The sequence below is a fragment of the Paramisgurnus dabryanus genome, chromosome 1 (assembly GCF_030506205.2).
Source record: "Paramisgurnus dabryanus chromosome 1, PD_genome_1.1, whole genome shotgun sequence".
NCBI lineage: Eukaryota > Metazoa > Chordata > Actinopteri > Cypriniformes > Cobitidae > Paramisgurnus > Paramisgurnus dabryanus.
In genome coordinates this window covers 34529361-34541939 of record NC_133337.1, presented here as the reverse complement: position 1 = coordinate 34541939, position 12579 = coordinate 34529361, and the positions used below count along the sequence as shown (strand labels likewise).

General features: G+C 37.5%; 1 protein-coding gene across 2 annotated transcripts in view; it reads left to right on the top strand.

The window, feature by feature from the left end:
• The window catches only part of LOC135749828 (uncharacterized), a 98442-nt gene that overhangs the window by 34349 nt on the left and 51514 nt on the right, over positions 1-12579 (top strand). For both annotated transcript variants that reach the window (XM_073816138.1, XM_073816143.1), the window contains exons 4-6: positions 3363-3824; positions 4485-4925; positions 10745-10900. In XM_073816138.1, the coding sequence (XP_073672239.1) occupies positions 3363-3824; positions 4485-4925; positions 10745-10900 (1059 nt within the window). The remainder of the gene's footprint in view (positions 1-3362; positions 3825-4484; positions 4926-10744; positions 10901-12579) is intronic.

Here is a 12579-nt window from a genome sequence, read left to right as displayed (position 1 = left end):
TACATAATAATTACACTCAGTACACACACACATATTATGCATAAAATCACTTTTATTTTGAATGCGATTAATCGCGATTAATCTTTTCCCAGCACTAATTTGTTCTGAAAAACAAGACAAAAATACCAAGAAAGTAATTTTTGCAGTCTGTAAGTCCCCCTGTGGTGAAAATCAAGCTTTTTATTGTTGTTTATACGTCTATGTGGTGTTTTTAGTATGCTAATTCAACAGCATTGCTGAGTATTTTCTCTATAAAATTGCATTTTTCCAAGGACAGATTCAAAACCGCGGTTTGAAATGGCCTCCTTCATCTTGTTTTCTACGTCATAAACATAGTTTTTTAGTTTAGTTTAGAGCGTCCACCAAAATGGCCGATCATCAACAGAAAAACAGCCAGATATGCTCAAATAATTTTAATCAAAAACCTTTTCGAAATTTCCAAACCCTTGAGAATTTAACAATGCTTTGATGAATAAGCTAAAAAGGGGTGCTTCACATAAAGCGTAAACCGCGTAGAAAACGCGGCCGCACCACTTTCCTTCATCTTTCCAAAGCGCTTGTGTGCTCCCGTAGCGCCTGCCGTTGCTAACCTAAGCATTGCTTGCGGTTGTGCCGAGCATAAAAAGAGAAAAAGATATTGACGCCTATGGATCAGGTAGTCTGGGCCATAGATATAACAAAAATAAATGTGCAACTCGGGGACGAACTGTGAGCCTATCAGCTACATGTCTGGAACTGGCGAATGTGGCATCTATGTACATATACATCTATGGTCTGAGCTGATGCGATTAAGTGGAGACAGGGTCTAAATCACATATTGATCTGTGTATATTAAATGAGGTGTAGAGTTAAATTCAAGCAATTTTAAGGCATGAAGAAATTATCATCACAGGAAAACACTTTTGCATGTGTTGTTTTGATACTCAAAGATGAATTTTATGGGATAAAATGATCGACTACTGGGAGACTTTAAGACCAGTTATATTGGCCAGTGTTTAGTTGTACAAAAATAGTTGCATATGTTACATTGACATATATACATATTTTATCCAAAGCGACTTTATTCAAGGTATACATTTTTATCAGCATGTGTCTGGGCTCGAACATACAACATTTTGCACTGCTAACGCAATGCTCTACCAATCGAGCTACAGTTAAACATTAAAGTGTGATTTAACTGCATCACCACTAAATGAGCAGTTATTCTAAAATGGCTTTCGGCCAACCAATTGTTTACGTCTGCAGGCGAACGTTACGTAATTGAGATGCATGATTTTGTGCTTTAGAGATCGCTCCTATGTGCATGCTTAAGCCCTGGCTGCACTGAATACAGCATGTCATTCTACAGGAAAGTCTTATATAATATCTCACAGCATGGGGCCCATAGAGCGAACGAGTGAGATTTGACGCATTCGTTTACTTTGCTGTCATTGCATTCATAATTAGCTGTATGGGGTTTCTAATCCCAATTATGAGAGCGAGTTTCTTCATATAGTGGTCACAAGTGGTAATTATCATATCTTAGAGGCACTCTGTATACTGAGCTGGGAACTGGACAGCTGCTCCTATGGAGGGACAGAGTTTTTGAGGGGAGGGGGTGTCCCCGGGCCCTTGTTAGGAACTAGGGGCCCACAACAGGCAAAAGACTGTTTGCTCTGAGGCTCAGCGGAGTGGGGCAGCCTCAGCTATTGGGCTGGATGGCCTTTGCCTCTTTCCTCTCCTTTCTAGCTGTAAATGATGATGAATACGCTTTTTGCCTGACCCTCACGCTGGACCCCCGTGTTAATTATTCGGGACGTTTTTTTGTGTGCCCCACACAATGCCTGTCATTAAGGCGGTATGCGTGCGTGTGTGTGTGGATGTACGTGAGTGTGTGTTTGACTGTTGAGGGGTTCATCTCTATGAGACAGCTGCAGACTAGAGTCTGATGTGCATGTATTAGTCCTCTGTGCTGTGGAATGGTTTGTTAGGGGAAGGGTGTTTCTGCTTTGGGCATTAGCAATGTACTTCTCATTCGCTTTTGTTTGAATAAAGTTTTTCCTGAAACTCACTCTGCACAGTGACCCTAACCTTGACCCAAAAATCTTCCTAAAAAGCACTTTTTACAAGGTAGCCTTTTTAAAAGCAGCCTTACAAGAAATTACAGAAATAGTATATTTGAATTATAGCATGCAAAATAGAATAGAATAGAAATAAAAAAAAATAGAACAAAATAGAATAAAAAATAGAATAGAATATAAAATAAAAAAATTATAAAATAAAATACAATTAAAAATAAAATATTACATAAAATAAAATAGAATAAAAAGAATAGAATAGAAAAAAATGTACAAATTTAAATAAAAATTAAATAAAAATATAAATATAAAAAAATCAAATAAAAAGAATATAGAATAGAACATTAAAAATTAAATAAAAATATAAACAATTAAATATAAAATGTAAAATAATAAAATAGAACAAAATAGAATATAGACGGTTTCAGGAGTAACAACATAAACAAGCGGCTGTCGTAGTTTGCACGTAACTTCCGGTAAACTCCGCTATTAATAAATAACAACAAAGTTCTTTAAACATAGTTTATTTATATAACAAGCAAAAAAACAACACACAGATTACATAGGAAACCAAAACATTTGTTATTTTCGATGAAGCATTTGTTCCAGAGATCAGTTTAGCAACTAGTCAGACCATTAAAAAAACGAATCCGGAAGTAAAGTTTGGATCCAGACGTGTATCGCATCAGCGCACGTGCGTCCGTTGAAACGGTCTATAAAAATAGAATATAATATAAAATAAAAAAAATAGAATTAAAAAATAGAATAAAAATATAAACAATAAAATAAAATATAAAATATTGCATAAAATAAAATATAAAATATTACATAAAAAATATAAAAATATAAAATATAAAAAATATAAGAAAAAGAATAGAATAGAACATTAAAAATAAATAAAAATATAAAACAATTAAATATAAAATGTAAAATAATAAAATATTACAAAATAGAATATAAAAATAGAATAAAAAAGAATATAATAGAACATTTAAAAATAAAATAAAACTATAAAAAAAGAAAATAAAATAAAATGGAAAATTAAATATTTTATATATAATTGAACAGAATAGAATAGAAAGTTAATTAGTATGATAGATAACAGGTGTCATATTATATATGAACAGGAAAGTAACATACTATACACAGAAAATTTGCTATAATACCATGAACAGGAATCCAACATGCATAGACAATTTGTATTTGCATATGAATCACATACTGAAGAACAGAATAATGAAGTCTTTTAAGATTGAATATTAATAATATAAGTGATATACAATGTCCAAAAATGGGTTTCCCCAGATAACAGGAGGACGCAATCTGTGAGCAATTCCAGTAGAAGACAATTTGCTGTGGATCTACCCCATATGCCGCCATCCCCTAACCCAAGCGAAGCTTCTCTCGAACCCCCCGTTAGTCCATCTCCCACTGTTCGGTCTGTCGATAACCCTGAGAGATTCCCGTCTCCCAGCATACACATCCCATTAGAAGATGAATATGAGGAAGATGATGTACTCTCTCCACCAGACCTGATTCAGAAGCAACAAGAAATGGCTGAGGATGAAGCAATGACCCCAAGCACACTTAACACCCCTACAACCCCCAGCGTCCCAGCTACCCCAAGTACTCCAGGCACCCCAAGTACTCCAGGCACCCCAACCTCTTGTGTTACCCCGAATTCCTTCTCAGACTTCAGTCGGCCTGCATCCAGCCAGTTCAGTCGTAGCACTGACCTCAACAGCAGCTTCTCCGATGCCCTGTCAGGTATGGAGACTATACTTTATAGTTTTTAGGGTTTAGATGAATCCAAGATTAGGCCTTGGTTATATTAGGATATTTGAGTATTTTTTCCATAGATACCTTACAAAAAATAGTACTGGGGTTTATTTAAAGACAAAACAATGGAACTGATATGTGTTACAAGATACTATGAACGTGATTTCACCAAGTAGGATGTGATCCTGGATCAACACCATTGTTGATCCTGGATCAACATTTTTATTAACCAATCAGATGTAGATTGAGGATTAGAGTGTATGTTAGATTTGGGTTTAGGATTGGGTTAGGGGCTTCTCAAACTAATATTTCACACTAATCTGAGCGGTAAAAATGGTTAGGGTTTGAGTTAAGGGCAAGTAAACCTTTGATCCAGGACCAACTTTCCACTTTGTGAAATCATGCGGACCTACAAGATACGTTGTGCAAGGTGTTTTTAAATGAAGGCAGCAAACATGCATTTTAGTCCGGGACTAGGATGAACCTTATTTTGGAAACCTCCCCCAAATGTTTGATTATCTTTTATAAATACTAAATATAAATGTACTGTAGATGGTTTACTACAGTTCAATGCTAGAGTTCAGTACTTTGTTACTAGCAGAACTGTCTATAATACAAGAAAAGATCTCTTTATCTCTTTGTTATCAGTAAACTTCAGCGTAAATGATGGTCCTGACAATGTCTCTGATGATGAAGATGCTGATGACCACAACCAGAACAATGATTATACGATCGGCTCCTCTGCATCTCCACCTGATCCTCAATTTAGCTCTCCAGGAAGTTGTGGCCGGGTCACCTCACAGATGGAGTTCCCACAACCAGGTCACTCCAAACCTAACTTCCAACCAGACACCCCAATTTTTAACCGGAACATCCGTCCTCAGAGCCCTCCATTAAGGCAAGCTCCAGACGTCCAAAAGTACACGGATGAAACCCTGCATGAACACCCCTCTCCGAGCCGGTCTAGTTCGAGTCCCGAGCCTTGCAGTCAGTCCAGACAGAGTCATTTCTCAGGAGTGGAAAGTCGATCCGAATGGAACCTGTGGCCAGTGCTTCCCCCCATCATGTCTCAACCAGATGAATTGCAAGGTGAGTTTAAGGGGGGGGGGGTCATTTGGATACGCAATCAGAAAAAATGTACAAAAGCTGTTACTGGGATGAAAGTAATTAATGAGGTACATTATCCCTTACATATGAATCCCTGCATTCAAAAACAATTACTTCCAGTTATTTCCGTTTTAAGCAGCACCTATTATCCGTTTTATGATTTTACATACTGGTGTGTAAGTGTATTAGTACATGTTAAAGGATTAGTCCATTTTCTTTAAAAAAATCCAGATAATTTACTCACCACCATGTCATCCAAAATGTTGATGTCTTTCTTTATTCAGTCAAGAAGAAATTATGTTTTTTGAGGAAAACATTCCAGGATTTTTCTCATTTTAATGGCCTTTAATGGACCCCAACACTTAATAGTTTTAATGCAGTTTAAAATTGCAATTTCAAAGGAATCTAAATGATCCCAAACGAGGCATAAGGGTCTTATCTAGCGAAACGATTGTCATTTTTGGCAAGAAAAATAAAAAATATGCACATTTCAACCACAACTTCTTGTCCTCACGTAATACGTCATCAAGTCAAGAGGTCACAGATGCCGTATTCGAAACTACGCCCCCAGTGTTTACAAGCGTGGAGAAAGAGGACCGTTCCGACGTTGTTGTATATGTGGAATGATACTAATTAATGTCTATGTGTCAGTTTATTGTTTAAAATGGTCCGCAAATGTGCGTTTCATATATGTAACACGTGACCTTTCGATGTTATTACGTAATTACGTGAGGTTGCGCTGGCGCGTCACAGGATCAGAGGAAGACGAGAAGTTGTGGTTTAAAAGTGCATATTTTTTATTTTTCGCTAGATAAGACCCTTATGCGTCGTTTGGGATCATTTAGAGTCCTTTGAAACTGCAATTTTAAAATGCATTAAAACTGTTCAGTGTTGGGGTCCATTAAAATTAGAAAAATCCTGAAATGTTTTCCTTAAAAAACATAATTTGTTCTCGACTGAACAAAGAAAGATTCAACATTTTGGATGACATGGTGGTTAGTAAATTATCTGGACTAATCCTTTAACGATATGCAAAAGGTAGAAATCCCAAAGTAGTTGTCTCCAACGTAAATCTCTTTTCTTGGACAACAACAAACACACAGATTGTAAGCAAAAGTTTACTTCCCCAGCCTGTTGAAGTGGACAAGACCGACATTATCATAATTTCTCCCGCTTATAACTTACAGCCTGTAAGTAGTCTATCTTTTATATTTAAAGAATTTACTACTGACTAAACCATGACTCAAACACAAGCTTGTTTGTCGTTTCTACGATCACAAATGCAGACATGGTTTTAATTTTTTAGGAATCCTTACCTTACCAATCTGTTAGGTCCTGCTCAAGCCTCGCTGACAAATCAGATTTGGCTCGTATTGATAAGGTAGTAAAGAAGATATTAACTCCTGTCAGTATTGCATTGGGAGCTAATCTTTCAAACATGGTAAGGAGCGTCACATTTCCGGGTGACGATAGAGGTATTTAGTCAGTCACAATGTACCGGTTAGCCAGGCCAATCAAAGGACACTGTGCTTTTAAGAACGAAGAGCTTTGTACAAAATCAGTGCGTCTCAGGGAGGCAGGGCATAGACGAGGAACAAACAATGTACGGTATGTGGAAAATAATGTTTTTTTTTACCATAAACCACACAAAGTGGTGCTCTTTAAGATATCGATTTGGCAGTTTATGAACCCAACCTAAGGTTGGCTATCCTTCTGGAGACATTTTCAAAAATGTAATCCTCTCGTATAATAAAACCTGCCCACACAGACAAACATACACGCACAGTAGGTCAGCGTGCTTTATCAAAAAGAGTCTCTCGTATTCATGCACACACGCAGGGGTCAGTCAGGCCAAATATCGCCGAACAATCGCCGTACCTCAGACATGAAAGAGAACAAAAGACAAAATCAAAGTCCGACCAGGAGCTTCAGCTTTTTCTACACACTGACAAAGTCATAAATATGGCAAGGAGCTTTTCTTTTCTCCTCTATTCTGAAAGCGAGGGGGTTCTTTTGACAGGGAATCGGGCTGGTACCGTTTGATTCCCCAGTTCAAAGCAGCTCAGACCCTTACAATGGGGGACGTTGTGGGGGCCGAGGGGTGGCGGCGGTGATGCTGGCTGTGTGGTGTTCTCCCTTTAGCCTCAGTCTCCCGTGTCCACAGCTTTTTCTCTCTCTATTCTTTTCGCTCCCTGAAAGGCAAACGTGTGGAGCAGCGGTCATAAATCCGAGCTGACCGCCGCCTCGCTGACGGCCGAACAGTGTGTGAGCCTCAGCCACAATGCTTATTTCTTATATGCCCTCCGTTTGCTAATTTACCATCCCCTGGGTGGATAAAGGGCCCTGGGGCCACTGACATTTGACTCAAACTGAGTGTTTATAAAAGTGAGCATACTATTCAGAAATTGCAGAGAAATGTTCTTCTTTTCTTTTTGTCAGAGAAGTGTTATAAAGAAACCGTCAAAAGAAGCAACAGGGCAATTCCATTCACTTTTAAATGCAGCGTAGATTAAGTTGCATGATAATTTTTTGTTAAAAACAAAATTTATTTTCGATATATTTTTTATTTACCATTTCTCATTTGCTTCAAATTTGCAAGACACTACAAAATATCACTTGTGCATAACCGTGCCTCGCACAATAGGCTGTCATTGACCTTTTCCTCATTTCAACTGTGTAAGTGTGTGTGCCTGCTTGCATGTGTGTGTGTCTATACAGCACTGTGGGCCAGTCTGGGTTTTTTGTAAAGCTGTTTGGGTCTTTGTCACCTCCCTATGCTGTTTTCCGACAGTCAGTGTCCGACCCCACAGCGACCTCTTTCAGCCCCATCTCTAGAGTTCAACCTTGACAATGAGTGGGACCCCCGGACCTCACTGATACCCCCTACCACACACACAGCAGGCCCCACACTGGCCCTTACAGTTTCCACATAATGTGACCAGTGAGAGAAAAAGTTAATTGGTGAAACAGGATGCTTGCAATGCCAAAGTCATGGGTTTGAATACTAGGAAACACAATTGAATAAAAATGCTATGCAATGTGGAAAGTTAAAGGGATAGTTCACCCAAAAATGTAAGTTTTTATCATTATTATTTACTCACCCTCAAGTTGTTACAGACATGTATAAATTGGCATTAAGTTATTTGTAATGAAGCAGAAAACAGGAGCACCATTGACTTCTATTGTGGAAAAAACAAATAGCTACTATGCAAGTCAATGGTGCTTGGAAATGGTTTGGTTATATCTTCCTTTGTGTTCAGCAGAACAAATAAATTTAGTCTGTAACAACTTGAGCATGAGTAAATGATAACAAGATGTTAATTTTTGGGTGAACTATCCCTTTAAATGCACTGAAAGAAGCTTTGGATGAAAGTGTCTGCTTAAAGCATGAATGTAAATGGGTGATTCTCACGAAATCCATGTCCAGCATCAGAATTTTAAATTTTAAAAAGCCCTTGAAGACGATTTATTTTGCACATGATTAAGGTCTGAACTTACTATAACCATTATTTTTAGTGGATTTAAAACATATTTCCTATAAAATTATTTAAATTTTTTAGATTATCATTATCAAAAATTATCATTACCGCAACATGATATTACATTAAATATATGCATTTACAAACTCATGTTTCGGTAATGAGAACCAAAAAGTTGTCCAGGTACTATGACAAACAAAATTTCAACTTTTATCTGGAGAGAAAAAATAAGAACTGCTTACCTGGTAGCCATCTTGAGTGTCACAGTCAATTATGTCCCTTCCAACATTTTTTTTATGTTTGTTCCTTGAGAGCTTAAGCAATGATTGAAAATTGTTGCGGATGATGAGAAAATTTTTCTTGGACACATTTATATTCCTTATTATTGTCTGTACATTTACCAATGATCACCAAACACCACATATTTCTTTGCTGTAAATGTTTATAGTATAACATGCACTGAAGCTTTTTTTTTATAAATATTTCCATGTCAAAGAACCCAAATCCAGTCATGGACATGTTGCGGTAATGAAAATATTCCCCTAAAATCTGGAAAAACAACAACATTGGTTTGTATGATGTCATTTGAAATCATGTGCAAAATATTACATGAAGAGATGTTTGTAACTGTATTCTTTTTATTTTGATCAAGCCATCTTGAGTGTCACAGTCAATTGTGTCCCTTCCAACATTTTTTTTATGTTTGTTCCTTGAGAGCTTTAACAATGATTGAAAATTGTTGCGGATGATGAGAAAATTTTTCTTGGACACATTTATATTCCTTATTATTGTCTCTATGATCACCAAACACCACATATTTCTTTGATGTAAATGTTTATAGTATAACATGCACTGAAGCTTTTTTTTTATAAATATTTTCATGTCAAAGAACCCAAATCCAGTCATGGACATGTTGCGGTAATGAAAATATTCCCCTTAAATGTGGAAAAACAACAACATTGGTTTGTATGATGTCATTTGAAATCATGTGCAAAATATTACATGAAGAGATGTTTGTAACTGTATGCTTTTTATTTTGATACTCTTACTTTGCATTTACTTTTTTTATCAAAATGTTTCATGACACCTCATAAGTCTAATTTTGCGAGAATCACCCAAATGTGTAGAAACACCAAATACTACTGTGAAATAATCTCACCCCCTACATTTAGGCATTTAAATCTTTTAAATGCATTTCACCGGTATTAAAAAATGAACATAATCTTAACACAACATGAAATGTGTTGAATACAATCTTATAATATAATGAAATATGTAACACAAAAGTAAAAACAAGAATTTGGGACCTCGGGGAGGAAATTTATAAGACTCATATTTTAAATATCTATTCAGTACTGCGCCCTGGCCTTAGTCTGGTCCACACAAAACCCACATGCACACCCTCAGACACATAGTTCGTCTCAAGAAGCACTTGGGCTGAAGATGACTGGGAGCTTGACAGCACCAATATGCTTTGAAGTGCCGAGTCAAGTCCTTCTATTGTGTCTGTGATTGGTAAGCTGAGGCCGGCTCCCATACAATAGCTGTGTGTGTGTGCATATGTTGGGCCTTATTTGAAAGCTTTTGGCCTTTTTAATATATATGCATTTGTATATATAGTTATTGGCAAGAGCAGGGTTTTCTTTTCAATCCAAGACCCTGGGGTGTGGGATTCAAATAGAAAAAGCCCTGTTGGTGTCACATTACATAAGCGACTGTTTAGGACGTTTCTCTTAAAGAGATGTGCACTGTGATATGCATTTTAGGGCTTATAAAACTGTTAGCATGATCCGTATGAGTGTACATATCTGTTAATTTGTAGGTATGTGCAGATGCTGTAGGCAAAAATCATTCTAAGGAAATGATGCTGGAGGGGTGGGTGTCACACGTGATGTCCTTGCCTGACGTTCAGCCCTGAGCAATGATGAAATCGAAGCTGGTGTAACGGGCGAGAAAATATCTTACTGATTCAAGAGCGATCGGTGCTAAAATCGCTAAAAGGCAAATGTCTATACTGGCACAAAAAATAAATGTTTGCACAGCAGGTACAAAATTACATAGGCAAATAAACATAATTGCTATATTTTTAAAAAGCATCCTCATTTCCTACTGCCTGCAGTATATAGACAGCTGCCTACTAAGTCCTAACTGTCATGGAAACTCCAAAGTGACCGATTTGGTGCAGTGTCCAGTAAACAACACACAAACATGCATTGTTACAGCTGATTTCTATGGAGTCTAATGTTACCAAATTACCTAGAATGAAGATACATATTGTATTTTTTTTACTTGAGCTTGTCACGTGTGTATGGGCTGTTTCAGGTGAGAATATATTGGAGGGGACCCCTTACTCCAAATCCAGCAGGTCCCAGTCTGATATGTTTGCTGAATTGGATGATCTGGCCCCTCGCTCGGATTCCTGCGGGTCCCTGGACCACCCAGCCGGAAGTGAGACAGACAGATCCTCACCTACCACAGGTAATACTGAATATTCATTTGATGAGGGCTAAATTAAACCAAACATATTGGAAATAAAAAGATTGAGCAGTGCTATTACTATGTTTACTAGGGGAAAATGCAGCGCTCATTATGGCCGCCTGGGGGATGCTAGTCCCGCCTTTCAGTTAAATGGACATTCCACTTTTTTATGCTAATATGCTAATTTTCTAGCTCCTTTAGAGTTAAACATTTGATTCTTACCGTATTGGAATCCATTCAGCCGATCTCCGGGTCTGATGCTAGCACTTTTAGCGTAGCTTAGCACAATCCATTGAATCTGATTAGACCATTAGCATCGCGCAAAAAAATAACCAAAACGTTTGGATATTTTTCCTATTTAAAACTTTTGTAGTTACATCGTGTACTAAGACCGACGGAAAATTAAAAGTTGCGATTTTCTAGGCAGATATGGCTAGGAACTATACTCTCATTCTGGCGTAATAATCAAGGACTTTGCTGCTGTAACATGGCGGCAGCAAGCGTAGTGATATTACGCACTGCCTAAAAATACTCCCCTTGGTTACTTTCAACAGTAGGAGACCACAACTTTTAATTTTCTGTCGGCCTAAGTACATAATGTAACTACAGAAGAGTCAAGTTATAAATAGGACAAATATCGAAACTCTTTGGTTATTTTTTTAGCGCAATGCTAATGGTCTAATCAGATTCAATGGATTGTGCTAAGCTATGCTAAAAGTGGTACTGTAGCGCCAGACCCGGAGATCAGCTGAATTGATTCCAAAACTGTAAGAATCAAATGTTTAACTCTAGGGGAGCACGAGGCGCCTGCCAGCCTGTATGCATGCCTATTGGCCACCATATTTTGGATAGTAGATATGGTTTGCATCGCCACTTTAGTGTCGTCCATATTCACAAGTTCTTCCAAATATTAATATTAATTTCTTTATTAAGCCTTTGATCCAGTACTCCAGTACAAGACTGATGACACAAATAAGCCTATTTGCATTTAAACTTAATGCTATACTGGTTTGACATGTCATATTATTTGCCAGAATATTTGCATGTATGTTTCAACAGAAAAGGCCCTCTTGTAAATAAACAGTAATTTCGTTAATCGGCACGAATCAAACCTGAAATACCGTAGTGGGTGTGAAATTAAAACCATTTGCTGGTGGTAAACCATCCAGCTTCCTCATTGGCTCGCGAAGAAGTTGCCCCGCAGACATCATTTACATGTTTGTTGTCATCAAAAAGACTAATCCTCTACTTAGAAGCAAACTCTCTTTACACTGCCTTAAGGATAACGGCTGTGTGTGCTTGCTTACTTTGGTCAGAGAGACGTGGGCATTACCTAAGTGGATTTTTCCTTAGGATTTCCTCCTGACACTTAACAAGGTGTTAAGGGTTTTCTTGGTCTATGTATGACTTGACCTTCTGGCCTGACCTGATCAGCTTCCTTTTTCTTCAGCGAGACCGCTTGGTTATGTGTTTGTATTGCAGGATGTACAGAACATCTGCATAGACACGTACAGTGCAATGTTTTTCATTAACTCACAGATATAAGTCATTTGCAAATTTATGAAAGTAATATTTAGTTCATGGTGCATGCGCGAACAGCACCCTTTGTAGATATTTGTTTTAACAATTTTATGGATTGAGACGCTGTAGCAAAACGGTAATTTTTTGCATTTTTTATG